The sequence below is a fragment of the Phyllobates terribilis genome, unplaced genomic scaffold, assembly GCF_046119375.1.
Source record: "Phyllobates terribilis strain yellow unplaced genomic scaffold, ASM4611937v1 Scaffold_5__5_contigs__length_657084704, whole genome shotgun sequence".
NCBI lineage: Eukaryota > Metazoa > Chordata > Amphibia > Anura > Dendrobatidae > Phyllobates > Phyllobates terribilis.
In genome coordinates this window covers 273,757,817-273,779,945 of record NW_027362765.1, presented here as the reverse complement: position 1 = coordinate 273,779,945, position 22,129 = coordinate 273,757,817, and the positions used below count along the sequence as shown (strand labels likewise).

General features: G+C 41.4%; 1 protein-coding gene across 1 annotated transcript in view; it reads left to right on the top strand.

The window, feature by feature from the left end:
• The window catches only part of CA10 (carbonic anhydrase 10), a 354,530-nt gene that overhangs the window by 222,983 nt on the left and 109,418 nt on the right, over nucleotides 1-22,129 (top strand). Inside the window, exon 4 of the mRNA XM_073684179.1 lies at nucleotides 16,661-16,803. Coding sequence (XP_073540280.1) covers nucleotides 16,661-16,803 — 143 coding nt within the window. The remainder of the gene's footprint in view (nucleotides 1-16,660; nucleotides 16,804-22,129) is intronic.

Genomic DNA, 22,129 nt, shown 5'->3' with positions numbered 1-22,129 from the left:
ATGGGCGAGATGGTAGGTATGGTTTAATTTAGAACAATAAAGAATTGTGTCTTTATTTCAATTAAAGGACTTTATTCTGGGTGTTTGTGTTTTTTTTTAACTTTGACCATGGGGTTAGTAATGGGGGTGTCTTATAGACACCTCTCCATTACTAACCTGGGCTTGATGTCAGCTGGCATTATAAGCTGACATCAACCCCAACCCTATTACACCACTGCCACCGCTACAGGGCAGTGGGAAGAGCGAGGCTAAGTGCCAGAATTGGCGCATCCTATGGATGCGCCATTTCTGGGGCGGCTGACAGCTGGTGTTTCTAGCCTGGGAGGGGGCCAATATTCATGGCACCCTTCCTGGGCTATTAATATCAGCCCCCAGCTGTCTGCCTAGCCTTTGCTAGCTAGTAAAATAGCTAGTCATTTTTTTTGGGGTCCCCCATTTTAATAGCTAGTAAAGGCTAGGTATTCAGCTGGGGGCTGATATTAGTAGCCTGGGAAGCTCCGTGGGTATTACCCCCTTCCCAGGCTTCAAACATCTGCCCCAGCCGTCTGCTTAACCTCCGCTAGAGACTAAAATTACGGGGAACCCCAAGCCAATTTTTTTTTTAATAAATCCTTTATTTGAACACTAAATGACAAGTACAGTAATCAACACGATCACTGTAGTTCTTATATATGTGACTGACATGTTTCTATCTATCTAATCTATGTGTGATGCTCTATTCTTTCTGTTATAAATTGTCGAGTACCGCTGCTGAATTGCCGGCCGGCTTTTTTAAAGAGACGGTGCATGAAAACACTAATATTTTTTTTAATAAATCCTTTACACTAAATGACAAGTACAGTAACCAACACTGTCACTGTACTTCTTATATATGTGACTGACATGTTTCTATCTATCTAATCTATGTGTGATGTTCTATTCTTTCGGTTCTAAATTGTATGCCGCTGCTGAATTGCCGGCTTTTCTTGTTTCACTATGAGCACTGTTCCCATCGATTTGGGCAACCACTGTAATGCCACAACCACCATGGCTGTGGCATTACAGTGAGTGGCAGACAATCCCTGCATGATTGGTGCTCTAAATAGCGCCAGACATGCAGGACACGCTTTTGATGCACGAACAGTTATCGAACATAACCTCGAACAGCCGAATTTTTTGCAAATCGTTCGCGTTCGTCGAACGACTCGAACACCGCCCAAAACAGCTCGAATTTGAGATTGGCGAACAGTTATAGTCGAACACCGCTCATCTCTACTCAGCAGTGAAGCATTTACAGCACAAGTCGTGTAAGGTCAATGATTGCCTGCAGTGCCACAAGGATGTATGACATGACATCGCTACAGGAAAATGAAACATGCCGGATCCAGGGGCGGACATATCATTGGTGCAACCTGTGCGGTCGCACAGGGGCCAAGAAGTAATGGGACCCATTTCCACCTCCAAAGCAGGTGGTATTGTGCATTATGGTGGGCTACTGGACTGCAAAGGGCCCATATATTGTTCTTACAAAGGGGCCCTCTTCTGTCTGTGTCAACAAATGGCAGGATCCATCAATACAATAGAGTGGTTGATTTTAAAGGTGAGTAATGTTTTTTAATTTTATAGATGTTTCTGGTTAGGTTCATTTCCTACCCTCCTGGACAGCCCCTTTAACCTCTTCTGGCTACAGAGGTGAAGCAATAGAAACAATAGTCCAACACTACACCAAAGACAGCTAGTTATCTAAAACAGGGCTTCTCCAATGTTTTCTTCTGGGGCCTCAACGGAAAGGGACAGGCATCACCTTGACCTGTCTATCTGTGGGATATGTCTACAACAAAATTAAAATCTGGGCAGCACGGTGGCTCAGTGGTTAGCACTGCAGCCTTGCAGTGCTGGGGTCCTGGGTTCAAATCCCACCAAGGACAACATCTGCAAGGAGTTTGTATGTTCTCCTCGTGTGTACGTGGGTTTCCTCCAGGTTCTCCGGTTTCCTCCCACACTCCAAAGACATCCTGATAGGAAATGTAGATTGTGAACCCCAATGGGGACAGTGCCAATAATTGTCTGAATTCTAAAGCGCTGCAGAATATGTTGGTGCTATATAAATAAAAAGATTATCATTGTTAAAAGAGTGCTTTTTAATTTACCTGTGTCCAAAATGAGTCAATAATGTAACCAAACCAGAGATTGCTGAAGCTAAAGAAAGGACTGATGAGCTTATAATCACTTCTGTGAAAACCATGTCGCCAGATGTACGGTACTTGACCAACAGTCAGTTTTGAGAAGCACTGATCTCAGTACTGTGGTACTGTAATACCTTGTCCATTATTTGTATTCTTCCGCTGTTCTGTCCTTTCTATTAGTGCCCCTTTACTTGGCACAGTTCAAGTATGCAGCAAAACTCATTTGAGATTAATGCATAAGTTTTTTGAGATCAAAGCCAAGAAATAGAGTATGCAGATATTAGACTGTATTACTTGCTGGATAATGTTCAACTTTTTATTGCTTCTTGAGAACAGACATTGTATAGGAGATATGTATCCTTTTAATAGGGTCTAAGAAATGCTGTATCCACAAATGTGATTGAAAATAATTTATTTTTATCCCATGAATATACATACTCTGAGATTTTACTGCGTTCAATATTAAAAGTCAATAAAAATACGCAGTAGAGATAATATGGTGGGCACTCAAAGGTAGAAACTTAGTTCCATGCTCGGTGGTAGAGAAAACCATGTTCAATATTAAAAAGTCAATAAAAATACACAGTGAATCTAAAAAAGATTGGGGTCCACTAAAGGTGATGGCCTATCTTTAGTACAGACACCCTTCTCTGATCAGCTATTTAAAGGGACTATTACTCTAAAGTGATTTGAACCTTCAGTCCATACTAAATGAGTGGCAGATGTACAAAATGTGTAGCTGAACCAGCTTCACAGGGGTCCATTGGGGAGGAGGGTTTAGTCGAAATGCATGTATCTCAGTTGCGATCCTTGTGTTTTAACCCCGAGCAGATTGTCCACCATCTCAGGGTGCTGGTGGGGGTGTTCCCCAGCATCTCTTTATACTCAGTAGATGCCTTCATACTTAGCTAATTAGATATTTGTTTTATTTGAAGAATGGTCTTCGCCAGAATTCAGACTTACAACCTCTAGCATGGCAGGATATAATTCACGATCAGTTGAAATTATGTAATATTTCAAGTAGAATAAATTACTGTTTAAATGCTAAAATGACTAAGTTGTTTCTTTTGGTGAGAGGGACCATTAATAGGAACCTGTCAACAGTCGGTGTCTGATTCCTGATGACTGTGGTTCGGGCAGCATGAATCGGACACTAACTGTATTATTGCAGCTGTGCATGTCTGAATCATAAAAACATAATTTGAAAAAGGGACTATGTATATTGAATGAATACTGCATTCAATCAGTCCCTCGCAGAATCTCCTCACCTCATTTTCACACTGACAGCTAACAGGTCTCTATGCCACAGCTTTTCAGAGAAAAACATGCACAGCTACAATAACATAGACAGTTTCTGATTCATGCTGCATGTGGTTTGGCAGCATGATCAAGTGACAGGTTCCCTTTCATGTACATGTAGAGGGTAGCACACGGGGCCACTACCATCACACTGTGTGCCAGAACTATCTTTTCTCCGCCCAATGCCCCCTCTACTATTAAGGACTGAGACTAGAGTGTGTGCTGGAATGGAGGATTTGCTGTACTCACTGTTACACCATTAATGGAAAAGACAGGAGATCGTAGATCCGGATTAACAGACTCACTTTTACTGTGCAATTCTTCCATACACGGCTGCAGTATACAGATCAAGACAAGTTCTTTAGTTGGTGAAGTACCCTTGGTAATCTGCATTTCCATTGTTGTTCTCTTCCCTTCCTGAGACTCAACATCTTCCACATCTTCTGGAACCCGGCTGAGAAACTCCTCTCTAGGGAAACAGAGGCCTTGCACTGAGCACTTCTAACAGGCCATGAGTCTAGGACAATGCCAGCGTCCAGATTCTGCCTCAAATGTGTCCTCATTCTGTTCTAATAACTTGCACCAGTAAAACAGTTCTTCACAGCTGATACTGCTGATGGAGTCTGCTTTCCTATCTGCTCATTCATCCTCCACACTCCGTCTCTCTCTGTGTATGGAACAGAACCTACCCCAGTTCTGTGCATTTGGGTCTTGAACCCAGGAATGAGGTGGCCTGACACAGACCTCCCTTAACGACAGGCGTACACTGCCTAATGCTCCTAACTACTCACTCTCCCCTCCTAGACTGTATGTAACCAGGAAATGCTTTTCTATAAAAAAAACTGCTCTAATGCTGTAACTCCTCCCAGCTGATGATGTAACCCTTGTCCTAACTCTCTGGTGCCTAAGCAGTGTAGTGCAGTTGAATCCCTATCTATATTGTATGGTTCCCCCTTCTGGGCATACCTCCAGCATCCCAGGGACGGCCTTAGGTAAAGCCTATAGGACAACCGGCATACAATAATTGGCCATAGGGATTTCACACAAGAAACACTTTTATCACATAAATAATCATAAACAGGTATAACAATTATTAACCCCATCTTCAACTCGACGTCTTCATCACCCCCAGCCCCCTACATACAGAACTGGAAAAGTTCCACTTGAGGAACCAGAGTGTGGGTAGAGTTTAAGAAAAAAAAAAACGTGTAGAAGAGACCTAGGATCAGATTTCGGTTGAGACGTGTTTGAATCAGATCAAGAGCATGCCCAGAAGGATTCAGACAGTGTTGAAAGCCAAACGTGTATTTACAAAATACTAAAAAATAATAAAAATTTAAATCTAGATTTTTTTGGAGAAAAACAGTAACAATTCAGTGACATGACAAGGATCTGCAAAATGAATCATATGCAAAACACTTACAAGTCAAATTTATGTATATCAAAAAAGGTCAACAATTACACCTCCCAATAGGATATTTACCACACAAAGCACGGGCTACATGGGCCCGGCTTAAAGGAAGATTAAATACAAGTTCATTAAAATCAATTATTTTTATTTAAAAAAATGTTTTTAAAAGAATTCCTTTAAGATTAAAAAACAGGTGCCTTCAGATTTCATCAATACAAACCTCAATACTGGCTACAATTTCATGCCACAATACATCATAAAGACATGCCTACAAATCCATGGTGCCTATATTGCACTCCCCCCATAGCCATAAAGTGCTGTAAATAATTAGATCCAATCCACTCTAATCCAAACGTAAAGTGCAAGTGCATAAGAGTTATATGTATCAAATCATGTTAGCCATAAGCATGAACTGAAAAAATGGTACTTACATGTGGGCTATTGATAACAGTATACAGCCTGTAGAGCTGTTTGAAGAAAGATTTCTTCAAACACCTCTACAGGCTGTATTCTGTTATCAATAGCCCACATGTAAGTACCATTTTTTCAGTTCATGCTTATGGCTAACATGATTTGATACATATAACTCTCCATTGATAACTTGATTAGGTGCTGTTTGTGTCTCTCACATACTACTGGGTAACTGTATCAATGCACTCATACTTACAAGTATAGTTAATTTTCTTGAATATAGGGAAAAAAAATTCTCTTATGCACTTGCACTTTACGTTTGGATTAGAGTGGATTGGATCTAATTATTTACAGCACTTTATGGCTATGGGGGGAGTGCAATATAGGCACCATGGATTTGTAGGCATGTCTTTATGATGTATTGTGGCATGAAATTGTAGCCAGTATTGAGGTTTGTATTAATGAAATCTGAAGGCACCTGTTTTTTAATCTTAAAGGAATTATTTTAAAAAAAAAATTTGAAATAAAAATAATTGATTTTAATGAACTTGTATTTAATCTTTCTTTAAGCCCGGCCCATGTAGCCCGTGCTTTGTGTGGTACAAGTCAAATTTATGTAGGAGATAACCAAGATGATTGTCTATAAAATGATGGTAATCTCACCTTCAAAGCAGTAGTGGATGATGAGATATGGAGCCTGAAAGTCAAAAGTTCAAAACATTGTGACCTTTTGCTCGTCAGTGTTAAGCCCCCGTCTCACATAGCGATATCGCTAGCGATATCGCTGCTGAGTCACGGTTTTGGTGACTCACCAGCGACCTCACCAGCGATGTCGCTGTGTGTGACACTTTGCAACGATCAGGCCCCTGCTGTGAGGTCGCTGATCGTTGCAAAGTGTCCTGGACCATTTTTTGGTCGTTGGCCTCCCGCTGGCCAGCACACATCGCTGTGTGTGACCAGCGGGACCAACGATCTGGCTGGTAACTATGGTAAACATCGGGTTACTAGGGGCACGCGCGCACTTAGTAACCTGCTGTTTACCATGGATACCACTCTGCTACGGTGCGCGGAGGCTCCCGCGCACCGTAGCAGAGTGGTATCCATGGTAAACAGCGGGTTACTAGGGGCACACGCGCACTTAGTAACCCGATGTTTACCATAGTTACCAGCCTGCTCCTGCTTGCAGCAGGCTGGTAACGGGAGCAGGACATCGTGGAACGATTCTTTCCACGATATCGCTGCTCCCCTGATCGCTGGTGAGCCTGCCTGTTTGACAGCTCACCAGCGATGTATTAGCGATGCAGCAACGATCCCTGACAGGTCGTATCGTTGTCGGGATCGCTGCTGCATCGCTTAGTGTGACGGGGCCCTAAATCGGCCCTGGTAAGGGCACTAGTGCATCCTTTTAACAAACTTTGAAAGTTTGCTTGAAATTTCACTTTAAGGAAAATAAATGGCAAATGGAAGTAAGTGGAAATAGAGGTTTGGGGAATCTGGAAACAATTCTCAGCTGCTATCACTTTAAATTTATTTAAATAATTTAGAGTTTGGAAGTTTAGAAGTTCCACTCCATGGTTTCTTCTTCAATAAAAGCTCAATCAGGATAGTCGGAATTGAATCTATTAGAATGAGCAAGAGAGTTGAAAATTCTTAAATTAATGTGTCGCCAATTGTTCTGCAAAGACAGATCACTCTTAGAGTGAATGCCAATGAGGAAAAAGTGAGAGCTGAAATGAACAGCTGCCAGACAGAGTGAAAAATTCCTTGCAATACAAGATTAGATGAGAAATAGAGGTGAAGTAACTGACTTTATTCTGCGCTGTTGTAGCTAAAAAGAGGAAAGGAACATCTACTCCTTGTACAGAAAGTGATAAATGCATGTGATGTACCCTAAGTATGGTCAAAGCTATAGGAAAAAAAAGTCAACCATTCTTTGGTCTACAGCACTCATTAATTAAACCGTTTCCAAGCCAAAAATTATTTTTTTTCAATAGAACATTTGGTGTTTGTCAGAAAAGTCTGTTACTACTCATGTATGGATATAGGTTGAGCTACAGAGATTGTGGAGGTAGTAGTTGAACCCAAGCCCTAAAGCCTGAAGAGACCCAAGAGTCCATCTGCCACAAAAAAAGGCATTAGTCCAATAAATCACACTCGGTAAGTGGGTCCCTTACAGAATTGGTATTGAGGGTTGGGCCTCGGACTGGACAGGAACAATCTACTCTGTCACATCAGATTGGACCTATAGAAATCTGAAGAATCCACCCAATGTGTTTTCTCAGCTTTAGTTATGGATGGCTATGAAACCAATATACCCCAGTAATAATTAAATGACAAAAACTTTTGATGCAACTATAAGCATTTCATAGCACTTTGATGTAGCATACTACTGTTATTATAGTGGGTTACCCACCATAACGTCCATTAAATGACAGTCATTTTTATAGTAATGACTACAGAAAATTTGACTTGTCTGATCACACACATTTTTAAAATGTCAATTTTATTTCATTTAAAATGACGTGATGATCACTTTCCAAGCATGCTTTGACCCCAATCTGTCCGACCATGAGATATTTTGCTAATAATTTATCACATTGTAGCAAAAAAAAAAGTTCTCCTAAAATGGGATTATCGAACCTGATTAGCTACACTTCAAAGGAAGAAGAAGATTGGTCGTCACATCCAACAGTGGGCTAATGCTGCTAAGCAAGAGGTAGAAAAATGAATGTGGAAATTAGATATGAAATGAAATTTAGTTCTTAGTAGCCTTTGATCAAAATGTATATGACCACTTGCCAATTTTAGGTCATCCTCATTCAAGTGAGTTCTTAGCATTTTTTTTCTTGTGTATTACTTTACAATTGGAAACATTAAAGGAGCGTTCCACATTAGGCAAGTTAATTATTCCTTCTACTATGAAAATAGTGTAACTATCTAGTACATTTTGTGAATGAGTTCCTCATGGCTGATAAAATATCTACTTGCATTTATTCACTAACAAACATTGTTGTTTAGTGGCAGTAGATAGATTAGGGTGCTTTCACACTGCGTTCTTCTCCACGTTCAGAGGTCCAGTTGGGGCTTAAGTTCGAACTACTATGTCTTAGTGTCCTCCTCCAGTAGGCGTATACTCCTGAAATGATTCACAACAGAGTACACAGTGACTCCGTCTGCACCATTATCGTAAATGGCTCCCTTCGGAGCAAACGCCCAAAACCCGTTTTGCAGAGGGTTCGGACGTAAGCCCTGAAGTGACCACGGAACAAATTTAGTGTTTTCATTGTCTGTAAGCAATAATCATCAACATTAACAGAAATAAACACTTGAAATAGATCACTCTGTTTGTAATGACTCTATATAATATATGAGTTTCACTTTTTGTATTGAAGAACTGAAATAAATTAACTTTTTGATGATATTCTAATTTAGTGAGCCGCACTTGTATATACTGACCCACAAACCTGTGCCAAGTCCACCACTTGGATAGGTTTTTAGCCTCTAGAATTAAACCATGATGGCTCCTATTTAGGTACAAGAGGAAATCTTTAAAAATATTAGGAATAATTTACAAACTACACAATGTTTACTTAGTAACAAGTAAAAGTAATATCAGCAATTGCCAAAAGCTACTATAGACTATAAAGGGATCTGTCAAGGTTTTTGATGGCAAGAATAGCGCACCCTTAGCTATTTATGTCATCAACATTACCGAAACCCCAAGGAATTACACACCTTTGTTCCAAAAGAGCCATAATCATAATCGACTTATAAATAAATCTTACCAGACCATCTGCTACATCACATACAAGCAAAGTAAACAGAGGAGGACCTGCACATTACCCTTGAATTCACCCCTTAAAGCTGTTCTCCCTTCTGGATTCACACCATTAGCCACACCACGAGATGATCAACTATATATTTACTGAACTGTCCAATGAGTAGGCTAGCTTATATACAGTAACTCCGCTGTCATTTTTATATTAAAAATCAGATATTCAGATATTGATTACAGGGAAAACATACATTCAAAATCATCTTCTCATATACAACGAATCTGCCAAAAAATGAGTCTCCCTATAGAAAGTGCAAAACCCTCAACCACTTTATAGATATTTTAAGTTATGAAAATCTGAAACAAAATCTTAGACAAAGGGACAAATTAATGAGTGGCTAAAATTTTGTGTCAGATTCTTGGCATGACTACACCTTGTAGTGTAACCTATTCTTTAAATACAAAATTATTTATTTTATTTTTGTTTTTTCTATATAATGGTATTGTAAAAATGCAGGAAAAATTTTGATTTCTGCTCCAAACAATGACATCTCTGAACAGTGCCAAATTGGCTTCAAAGATCCTCATTACATTGATCTTATGCCATATACAGTGGGGAAAACAAGTATATATTTTATTTTTATATATATACAGTACAGACCAAAAGTTTGGACACACCTTCTCATTTAAAGATTTTTCTGCATTTTCATGACTTTGAAAATTGTACATTCACACTGAAGGCATCAAAACTATGAATTAACACATGTGGAATTATATACTTAACAAAAAAGTGAGAAACAACTGAAAATATGTCTTATATTCTAGGTTCTTCAAAGTAGCCACCTTTTGCTTTGATGACTGCTTTGCACACTCTTGGCATTCTCTTGATGAGATTCAAGAGGTAGTCACCGGAAATGGTCTTCCAACAATCTTGAAGGAGTTCCCAGAGATGCTTAGCACTTGTTGGCCCTTTTGCCTTCACTCTGAGGTCCAGCTCACCCCAAACCATCTCGATTGGGTTCAGTTCAGGTGACTGTGGAGGCCAGGTCATCTGGCGTAGAACCCCATCACTCTCCTTCTTGGTCAAATAGCCCTTACACAGCCTGGAGGTGTGTTTGGGGTCATTGTACTGTTGAAAAATAAATGATGGTCCAATTAAACGCTAACCGGATGGAATAGCATGCCGCTGCAAGATGCTGTGATAGCCATGCTGGTTCAGTATGCCTTCAATTTTGAATAAATCCCCAACAATATCACCAGCAAAGCACCCCCACACCATCACACCTCCTCCTCCATGCTTCACGGTGGGAACCAGGCATATAGAGTCCATCCGTTCACCTTTTCTGCGTTGCACAAAGACACGGTGGTTGGAACCAAAGATCTCAAATTTGGACTCATCAGACCAAAGCACAGATTTCCACTGGTCTAATGTCCATTCCTTGTGTTCTTTAGCCTAAACATGTCTCTTCTGCTTGTTGCCTGTCCGTAGCAGTGGTTTCCTAGCAGCTATTTTACCATGAAGGCCTGCTGCACAAAGTCTCCTCTTAACAGTTGTTGTAGAGATGTGTCTGCTGCTAGAACTCTGTGTGGCATTGACCTGGTCTCTAATCTGAGCTGCTGTTAACCTGCGATTTCTGAGGCTGGTGACTCGGATAAACTAATCCTCAGAAGCAGAGGTGACTCTTGGTCTTCCTTTCCTGGGGCGGTCCTCATGTGAGCCAGTTTCTTTGTAGCGCTTGATGGGTTTTTGCAACTGCACTTGGGGACACTTTCAAAGTTTTCCCAATCTTTGGCACTGACTGACCTTCATTTCTTAAAGTAATGTTGGCCACTCGTTTTTCTTTACTTAGCTGCTTTTTACTTGCCATAATACAAATTCTAACAGTCTATTCAGTAGGACTATCAGCTGTGTATCCACCAGACTTCTGCACAACACAACTGATGGTCCCAACCCCATTTATAAGGCAAGAAATCCAACTTATTAAACCTGACAGGGCACACCTGTGAAGTGAAAACCATTTCCGGTGACTACCTCTTGAAGCTCATCAAGAGAATGTCAAGAGTATTCAAAGCAGTCATCAAAGCAAAAGGTGGCTACTTTGAAGAACCTAGAATATAAGACATATTTTCAGTTGTTTCACACTTTTTTGTTAAGTATATAATTCCACATGTGTTAATTCATAGTTTTGATGCCTTCAGTGTGAATGTACAATTTTCATAGTCAAGAAAATACAGAAAAATCTTTAAATAAGAAGGTGTGTCCAAACTTTTGGTCTGTACTGTATATATATATATATATATATATATATATATATATATATATATATATAAAATATAGTATTTTATATAAATATATATACAGTGGGTATGGAAAGAATTCAGACCTGTAACATACCTGGCGGCGTCCTTGCATAGTGGTCCATCTCCCACTGTGCAAGAGCGCACACTTGATTTCCAGTCCAGACTGCCACTCTGGCTTCTTTCCATACTGTCTGCTTTGCTCTGCTCTGGCTGCTTAGGGCGACGCCCGCTGAACTTCCTGTTTCTTGTAGCTGCTGCAGACACACCCCTAATGCGTCCTCAGCCTATTGCTGTCTGTCACCTGGTATTTAAACCAGCTCCTCCTTGGAATCCATGCCTGAGCATCTTGTTCTGTCAGTTGGCTTCTTGTCACTGACGTGCCAGGTCCTGTCTATGTTTCCTGCCTTGCGGTATCAGTTCCCGTGTCTGAACTGTGTCCTGTCTGTGCACTCTAGCAAGCTGTCTTTCTGTCTTTCCTGGAGGTTGTATTTCCAGGCCCGTGTGAACACGCTCTTAGCCTGTTCGTCCCGCCCTCTAGGGGCCGCATACCCAGACTCGCTTCGGTATCTCGCTACAGTAACAGTTCCTGTCTGAACTGTCTCCTAACCTGCTTCCTGTTTTTCTCTATGTCCGTACCTTCCCTTTTTTCTGCAGTGTCTGAACCAGCACTTGGCTTTACCTAGGCTCGTTCCTGCATTTTTTGCAGTAACTGTTCTTGTCTGAACTGTCTTCTAGTTTCTTACCTGATTTGTCTTTATGTCCGTTTGCTCCCTTTTTCTGCAGTGTCTGAACCAGCACTTGGCTTTACCTAGGCTCGTTCCTGCATTTTGTTGCAGTAACTGTTCTTGTCTGAACTGTCTCCTGGCCTCTTACCTGTTTTGTCTCTGTGTCCGTTTCCTCTCTTTTTCTGCAGAGTCTGAACCTGCACCTAACTCCTACTCGTTGTTGCTGTACTTCTGTTTGTGAGTTTGGAGTCCACTCGCTACTTCTTTGCAAGTACCTTGTGTGTATCTGGTTCTGCTTTTCCCTTCCAGTCTGTTCCGTGTGAACAGAGTCCTGTCCCCTCTGCTCTGTCTTTGCTCACCGCTTCGGCGATTTATCTCTGTCCTGTCTTACTTACTGCTTCGGTGGTTCCTACCCGCTCAGCCTTGTCTACCGCACTTACGGTTTTGCTCTGCTCAGCCTTGTCTACCGCGTCTGCGGTTTCGCTCTGCTCAGCCTTGTCTACCGCGTCTGCGGTTTCGCTCTGCTCAGCCTTGTCTACCGCGTCTGCGGTTTCGCTCTGCTCAGCCTTGTCTACCACGTCTGCGGTTTCGCTCTGCTCAGCCTTGTCTACCGCGTCTGCGGTTTCGCTCTGCTCAGCCTTGTCTACCGCATCTGCGGTTTCACTCTGCTCAGCCTTGTCTACCGCGTCTGCGGTTTTGCTCTGCTCGTCCTTGTCTACCGCATCTGCGGTTTTGCTCTGCTCGTCCTTGTCTACCGCGTCTCCGGTTTTGCTCTGCTCGTCCTTGTCTATCGCACCTGCGGTTTCGCTTTGCTCTGCTTGATTACCGCATCTGCGGCTCTGAACCCATCTCCCAGTCTGTACTGGACCCTACCCAGCCTGCGCTCTAGCCTGCCTGTTCCTGTATTCCCCGGTGTGGGTCAGCAGCCGTGTCCGGGGTCTGACCTGGAGTGGCACCTGGTCCCTCTACTCGGTTCCTCCCTGGTGCACTGGCGTTGTATGCCGTCGTGCGACCTTGGTCGGATCGGGCTGATACTTAGTTACGCCCCTCCAGGCACTCTCCGGTTCATGGCACAGTGGAATCACTAATCACGCACACGCCAGTCAGTCCAGGCGCGTGCATTACAAGACCCATTTATATTTTTCACTATTTGTTTCATTGCAGCCATTTGGTAAATTCTAAAATTTTATTTTTTTCTCATTAAAGTACACTTTGCACCCCATCTTGACTGAAAAAAACAGAAATGTAGAAATTTTTGCAAATTTATTAAAAAAGAAAAACTGAAATATCACATGGTCATAAGTATTCAGACCATTTGCTCAGACACTCATATTTAAGTCCAGCTGTGTTTAATTAAACTGATAGGACTTGATTTGGAAAGGCACACACCTGTCTATATAAGACCTCACAGCTCACACTGCATGCCAGACCAAATGAGAATCATGAGCTCAAAGGAACTGCCCAAGGAGCTCAGAGACAGAATTGTGGCAAGGCACAGATCTGGCAAAGGTTACAAAAGAATTTCTGCATTACTCAAGGTCCCTAAGAGCACAGTGGCCTCCATAATCCTTAAATGGAACAAGTTTGGGACCACCAGAAGTCTTCCTAGACCTGGACGTCCAGCCAAACTGAGCAATCGTGGGAGAAGAGCCTTGGTGAGAGAGGTAAAGAATAACCCCAAGATCACTGTGGCTGAGCTCCAGAGATGCAGTAGGGAAATGGGAGAAAGTTCCACAAAGTCAACTATCACTGCTGCCCTCCACCAGTCGGGCCTTTATGGCAGAGTGGCCCGACGGAAGCCTCTTCTCAGTGCAAGACATATGAAAGCCCGTGTATAGAGTTTGCTCAAAAACACATGAAGGACTCCCAGACTATGAGAAATAAGATTCTCTGGTCTGATGAGACAAAGATAGAACTTTTTGGTGATAATTCTAAGAGGTATGTGTGGAGGAAACCAGGCACTGCTCATCACCTGCCCAATACAATCCCAACAGTGAAACATGGTGGTGGCAGCATCATGCTATGGGGGTATTTTTCAGCTGCAGGGACAGGATGACTGATTGCAATTGAAGGAAACATGAATGCGGCCAAGTACAGAGATATCCTGGATGAAAATCGCTTCCAGAGTGCTTTGGACCTCAGACTTGGTCCAAAGGTTCACCTACCAACAAGACAATGACCCTAAGCACACAGTTAAAATAACAAAGGTGTGGCTTCAGAACAAATCTGTGACCATTCTTGACTGGCCCAGCCAGAGCCCTGACCTAAACCCAATTGAGCATCTCTGAAGAGACCTGAAAATGGCTGTTCACCAACGTTCACCATCCAACCTGACGGAACTGGAGAGGATCTGCAAGGAAGAATGGCAGGGGATCCCCAAATCCAAGTGTGAAAAACTTGTTGCATCATTCCCAAGAAGACTCATGGCTATACTAGCTCAAAAGGGTGCTTCTACTCAATACTGAGCAAAGGGTCTAAATACTTATGACTATGTGATATTTCAGTTTATCTTTTTTAATAAATTTGTAAAAAATTCTACATTTCTTTTTTTTTTCAGTCAAGATGGGGTGCAGAGTGTACTTTAATGAGAAAAAAAATGAAATTTTTAGAATTTGCCAAATGGCTGCAATGAAACAAAGAATGAAAAATTTAAAGGGGTTTGAATACTTTCTGTACCCTCTGTATATTATAAGTTTTCCCACCTACAAAGAATGGAAAGGTCTGTAATTTTTATCATAAGTACACTTCAACTGTGAGAGACAGAATCTTAAAAAAATACAGAAAATCACATTGTATGATTTTTACATAATTAATTAGCATTTTATTGCTTCAAATAAGTATTTGATACAATAGAAAAAGAGAATTTAATATTTGGTATTGAAACCTTTGTTTGCCATTACAGAGGTCAGACATTTCTTGTAGTTCTTGACCAAGTTTGCACACACTGCAGCGGGGATTTTGGCCCACTCCTCCATACAGATCTTCTCCAGATCTTTCAGGTTTCGGGGCTGTCGCTGGGCAACATTGAGGTTCGGCTCCCTCCGAAGAAATGCTTTTTACGGAGCCCCTCCTTAGTTGCTCTATCTATGTGTTTCGGGTCATTGTCATGCTGAAAGACCCAGCCACAACCCATCTTCAATGCTCTTACTGCGGGAAGGAGGTAATTGACCAAAATCTCGCAATACATTACCCCATCCATCCTCCGTTCAATGCGGTGCAGTCATCCTGTCCCCTTTTCAGAAAAGTACCCCCAAAGTATGATGTTTCCCCCACCATACTTCACAGTTGGGACGGTGTTCTTGGGGTTGTACTCATCCTTCTTCTTTCTCTAAACACTGCGAGTAGAGTTGATACCAAACAGTTGTATTTAGGTCTGATCTGACCACATGACCTTCTCCCATACCTCCTCTGTGTAAACAGGTGTCTTTTATACAAGTAATGAGTTCAAACAGACCTCTCCTCTGTTCATTACAGACATCTCAATTCTTTGTAGGTGGGAAAACTTGGGAAAATTTGCAAAATCGACAGTGTATCAAATACTTATTTTCCCCACTGTAGATAAGTAAGAATTTTTATGCTAAAAAAAGGGGCTGGAGCAATATCAAGGATAACATGTGGCATTGATTTGCCTTTTTCCCTAAACCTAAATGCCTATCTATTTAATATAATAATCTTAGCTCTTTTCTAATACACTTTAATTAAAAAGTCCTTATCATTCCCTCACTATACTATCTAATTGCTTTATTTTGTTTTCTACTTCCTGTTTGAGGACCCTTCATTTGAGAATCTCAGTGCATGCTGGGATACTTAAATGAGTCATCATCAGGAGGAGTCACTTCGAGGGCCTCCGCCCCCACCCTGAAATGAAGCATAATCAGTGACCTCCATTTCAAGGGCATGGCTAGTCCCTGCTCTACCGTGTCAATTACAACATATGTTCAGCAGAATCTTATCGCTGTGCAATATGCACAGTAACAATGAGCTCCCTAGCCGGGTGTAGAGCTGGTGTTTGCTTTTCCTGCACTTTGGATTTTTTCCTTACAATGCACGCTGACAGTACTCTCTTTTGCCAGCTCGTCACTTCTCATCAGAGTTGGTGAGGGAGCGCACTGTCACTGTACATTAAAAAGAATATTGCCTGGTGACAAGATTCTAGAGCATATATATTGACAACTGACGCATGCTAGTAGACCAGGGACTAGCGCAGCCCCTGAAATGGACATCACTGATGACACTTCACTTCAGGATGGAGGCAGAGGCGGCAGCAATGACCTGATGATGGCTCTTTGGAGTATACCAGTATGCACTTAGGTTCTCAAATGGAGTTTCATAAAATTAAAAAAAAAGTAATAAAAAATACAGCAGCTAGATAGAAACGATGGAATATTAGAAAAGAGATTAGATTATGATATTAAATGGATGGCATTTAGGATTAAAATAAATGTTAGCTTGGGACCATCCCTTTAAGCTCAGTTATATTACATAATCTATATATTGAAACAAATTGTTAGTGTTCATAAAATGAAGAAATGCTGATGTAATTCATAATATTTTTCTTCTTTTTTTGTTACAGTGCCTTCTTTTTGGGGATTGGTAAATTCAGCCTGGAATCTATGTGCAGTTGGAAAGAGGCAGTCACCTGTCAACATAGAAACCAGCCATATGATATTTGATCCATTTTTAACATCGCTACGTATAAACACAGGTGGACGGAAGGTAAAAACTTATTTTTCAGTTGCAAATTATACATAAATACACATAATGTTTTGAACATTGTCCAAAATTAAAACCTAAACCCAACATTCATCCTTGTTTAATTTTCAGTTCCAAAATGCTGTAATATTTTATTTCATATTATATTGTGATAGGGGTTGAAGATTCATTTTTGTGATGCAGAGCCAAATCCCCTGCTCACCCATGAAAATTATTGCAGCCCCCAGTTTACTATTAAATGAAACTTTTTAATAAAGATTTATAAACCCCCACTGAACTGAATAATAAATCCAAATTTACGGTAAGCGCCACTGCTCCCCCCAGTGGTTACAGTGGTTACTGCAGGCAGCCAGAATTGTGACCATCATGGTTGTGTGAGGGAATGCAGGGGATTTGCAGTTAGTTGACAGAAAATAGAGTTTTGCTTCTTCGGGTGAATATTTGCTAAGTGTAAGGTAAGAGACATATTACAAAAAAGCAATGACTAATCAGTGTAATCTACGGACCTGTGTAGCCCTTCAGAACTGCTCTTTCCCAATCCGTATTACTTATATTAGTTCTAGAGAATTGTGCCTATATAAACAGGAGTTGTATCTGTTTCTGATGTCTCCAAATGTTTCATACAATTCATTTATAATTTATAAGACTAAGGGTCCAGAAAAGTGCAACAATTAAATACCGGTCTACTATGCAAGCATCCCAGATTATTAAATTGTGTTAGCAAATGAAAATTAAAGTAATAATTATTGTAAACAGGTGCTAAACCTATCCGTAGTGTTGTTTTTTTTTTCTTTCAGATCTCTTTCATGCAATGGCGGCAGGCCATGCGACTGCTATGGGGCCTGTGAGCCGAGGGGGCCCGATGTCAGCACCCGCATCGGGCCCCCACTGCATCGGGCCCCTCGCACAGCCAGCACCACCGCCCTGACCTGCATTCAACTGTATCTGCAGATGCCGATACAGTTGAAAGCAATGATGGAAGTGCGAGCATCACGTGACACTCCCTCTCCCATCATTCCTCCTCTGCGTCTGACGCAACAGAGCGATGACGTCACTTCATCGTGCCACTGGGTCAGGCAGTGGAGCTGATAAGAGAGGCGCGCTGCAGAGACTGAAGCAGCGGGGGAACAAGGGGCCAGCGGTAAGTGTGTATTTATTTATTTTTTTAAAATCAGTGAGTATGTGGTGCCCATATTACTTGGAAGACTGTGGCTGCACTTTGCCCTACGGGGGACGCACTATGTCCTATGGGGGTCGTACTATACTGTATGGAGGACTAGTAGGGCCACATTATATTGCGTGGAGGACCATGTCGGGTGCATTATATTGAATGGAGGACCATGGGGGGTGCATTATATTGAATGTAGGACCATGGGGGGTGCATTATATTGCGTGGAGGACCATGGGGGGTGCATTATTTTGTGTGAATGACCATGGGGGTGCATTATATTGAGTGAAGGACCATGTGGGGTGCATTGTATTGCATGGAGGACCTTAGGGGGTGCATTATACAGGGTGGGCCATTTATATGAATGCACCTGAATTAAATGGGAATGGTTGGTGATATCAACTTCCTGTTTGTGGCACATTAGTATATGAGAGGCGGAAAACTTTTCTAGATGGGTGGTGACCATGGCTGCCATTTTGAAGTTGGCCATTTTGGATCCAACTTTATTTTTTTCAATGGGAAGAACTTATTGAGAACTTCATAAGAAAAGCAATGGTGTGCTTGATTTTAACGTAACTTAATTCTTTCATGAGTTTTTACAAGTTTATGACCACTTATAAAATGTGTTCAAAGTGTTGCCCATTGTGTTGGATTGTCAATGCAACCCTCTTCTCCAACTCTTAGTTTTCCCCCTCCCATATACTAATGTGCCACAAACAGGAAGTTGATATCACCAACCATTCCCATTTAATTTAGGTGTATCCATATAAATGGCCCACCCTGTACTATATGGAAGGCTATGTGGGCCATTTTAATATTTGGAGGGTTATGTGGGGCCATTATAATATTTGGAGGGTTATGTGGGGCCATTTTACTGTGTGCAAGCAATTATACAGTGTGAAGGTTTGTGTGGGGTCCATCTTACTGTTTGGATGGTTACTGCGGGCTATTATACTGTATGTAGGCCCATTATACTGCATGGAGGGCTTTGTGGGGGTCACAGTTAGGGGATCATACTGTGTTGGGGTCACCATACTTGCGTTGAGAGTTGAGGTGGGGTACAGTAGGGTCATTATACTGTGCATGTGGAGGCTAATGTGGAGAAATTCACTATGGACGTATCATACTGTGTTTGGGGGGCACTTTTGTTTGTAGCGCAGCATGGTGACTCAGTGATTAGTACTGCAGCCTTGTAGTGCTGGGGTCCTGGGTTGAAATCCCACCAAGGACAACATCTGCAAGGAGTTTGTATGTTCTCCCTGTGTTTGCGTGGGTTTTCTCCCACACTCCAAAGACATCCTTATAGGGAATTAAAATTTTGAGCCCCAATGGGGACAGTGATGATAATGTATGTAAAGCGCTGCAAAATATGTTGGCGCTATATAAAAATAAAGATTATTGTTATTATCATACTTTATGGGGACAATGAAAGAGGAATCTAAGACTTCAGCAGCAGGAGGAAAATTACTATTGAAAGGCTGGAATGTTGTTAGATATGCTCTTCTGTAACCCCAATAATTATTTAAGTTTTGTTTTTATTTCTTTTTTTTTGGGGGGGGGGGTCAATTAGAACTTCTGCTATGGGGCCCCATGATTTCTATGTATGCCCCTGCTTTCATGGCATGGTGTGCCTGAGCCAATAGGTGTAGCTTTATGTTTTTTTTTCTAATATTACAAACTTTCCCAACCCATACCGTCACATGCCCCATTGATTAATATTAACCTGTTGTGCGCTTACTCAGGGCGACATTATAGAAAGTCTTCTAGGTTATCCCAGCACTCAGTACAAGCATAATGACCAAAGCCATATCAGCTAGGCAGCACCCATAGCATACCCCAAAACATCCATTTGCCCATGTAAGTGGCAACAAATCATACACACACAACACACACTGTAAGTACTGTATAAACATGTTATAATAAAATGACTCAAAGGGGCAATGTGCCCAATATAGGTAACGCCAACAATGTCTATATCTTAACAACCTCTTGGAACAAGTTTACAAGTTTTCAAAGATGTTATAATAACACATTTTCCCGCAGTTTAAACCCTTAAATGTCAAGGTCAATAGCAATGGCGGCATCCTAGTGGTTAGACAGAGTTCAGGGAGCTCCAGTAGTCAACCTCATACCCCTTCTCTGGCCTCATGAGCCCAACTTGATTTTGTGTGGGAGTTGGGATTATTATAATGACACATGAGGTTCTAACCCTGGCACAAAGGCTCCCATCTTAGTTCCCTTTTAACCTTACTAGAGGAAGGGTTTAATAATATTTATATTAGTCTAATGCTGCCAGGCATAGTATACTGCAATACAGGAGTATTGCACTGTAATATATAAGTAACCAGATTCGTTGACATTCAAGTCCTCTAATGAGACTAAAACATAGAATTTATAAAATTATGGAAAAAAAATAAAGTAGGTAAAATTGCCCATTGCTTTATTAATGGGAATCTGTCAGCAGGTTTTTGCTATGTAATCCGAGAGTATCGTAATATGTTTTACTGTTTCAATACATTCAGTGTTTTATCAGCAGGAGATTATCGCTACAGGACTAGCTGCCACGTGCCTCATAGTGCAACCACACCCCCATCACTGATTAGCAGCTCTCTGTCACTATAACATCATACACAGAAAGCTGTGGTGTGGACAAGGTTATACACAGCTCAACATCTGAGCTCTCCTATCTGGTACAGAGAAAACTGTGATTCTATCACCGGCTGACAGCCGGCTCTGCACTGATGCACTGTAGAGATGGCTGTCAGTCAGTGCCAGGGCATGCTTTCAACCGCCATCCTCAGTGCTGTGAGCAGAGACTGCAATTGCTCCAGGAACACCTGGATGACTGAAAGCCAGTGGCTGGGAGGAATAAAGGTAATTTTCTCCCCAGTGCCATACTTTTAGTACTGCATGCGGGCACCTTCAGAACGTTAATAGCCTGCAGATTAACCCTGTATCTGCAGGTTAAAATCGTTATCAATCCTGACGAACTCCATTTACTCTGTCGAATGAGAAACAGAAGATTCTCAGAATATTATGACACAATAATAGTAACAAGAAATTTTTTAATTCTTACATTTTTAAGTGTTATTATTGCGCAAAGCTGTGTTCACATGTTGCGTTTTTTTGCTGCATTTTTTAATGCAAATTAAAAGCTCCTTTTTACAGTACCATCAAAAGCTACGAGACTTCAGAAATCTCATGCACAGCCTTTTTATTCCTGACTGAATTGGAAAACTGATGTTTTTTAAATCTGCAGCATTCTTTCAGCCTTTTTACAGCATTGTTTCACCATAGAAAGCAACGAGAAAGTGTAAAAACACTGTAAAAAATAACTTTATTAAACATGTACTGTAGACAAATGACACATGAAATCTGCAGCAAAAATGCACCAAAACCTACTTTTCATAAAAAGCTTCTTTATTGCCAAGAGAACAGGTTTTGCCTGCATAAAAAAAAAACACAGCAAAAAAACGCAACGTGTAAATATACAGTCATTGCCAAAAGTATTGAGAATGAGACAAATAGTAATTTTTCCAAAGTTTACTGCTTCATTTTTTGTAATGGCAATTTGCATATACTCCTGAATGTCAAAGAGTGATCAGCTTAACACCAATTACTGTACTTGCAAAGTCAATATTTGCCCAGAAAATGAACTTTAACCCCCAAAACACATTTCAACATCATTGCAGTCCTGCCTTAAAAGGAGCAGCTAACATCGTTTTAGTGATTGATCCATTAACACAGGTGTGGGTGTTGATGAGGACAGGGCTGGTGATCAATCAGTCATGATTAAGTAAGAATGACATCACTGGACACTTTAAAAGGAGGCTGGTTCTTGGTATCATTGTTTCTATTCAGTTAACCATGGTTATCTCTAAAGAAACATGTGCAGCCATCATTGCACTGCACAAAAATGGCCTAACAGGGAAGAGTATCGCAGCTACAAAGATTGCACCTCAGTCAACAATCTATCGCATCATCAAGAACTTCAAGGAGAGAGCTTCCCTTGTTGTCAAAAAGGCTCCAGGGTGCCCAAGAAAGACCAGCAAGCGCCAGGACCGTATCTTAAAACTGTTTCAGCTGCGGGATCGGACTACCAGCAGTGCCGAGCTTGCTCAGGAATGGCAGCAGTCTGGTGTGAGTGCTTCTGCACGCACT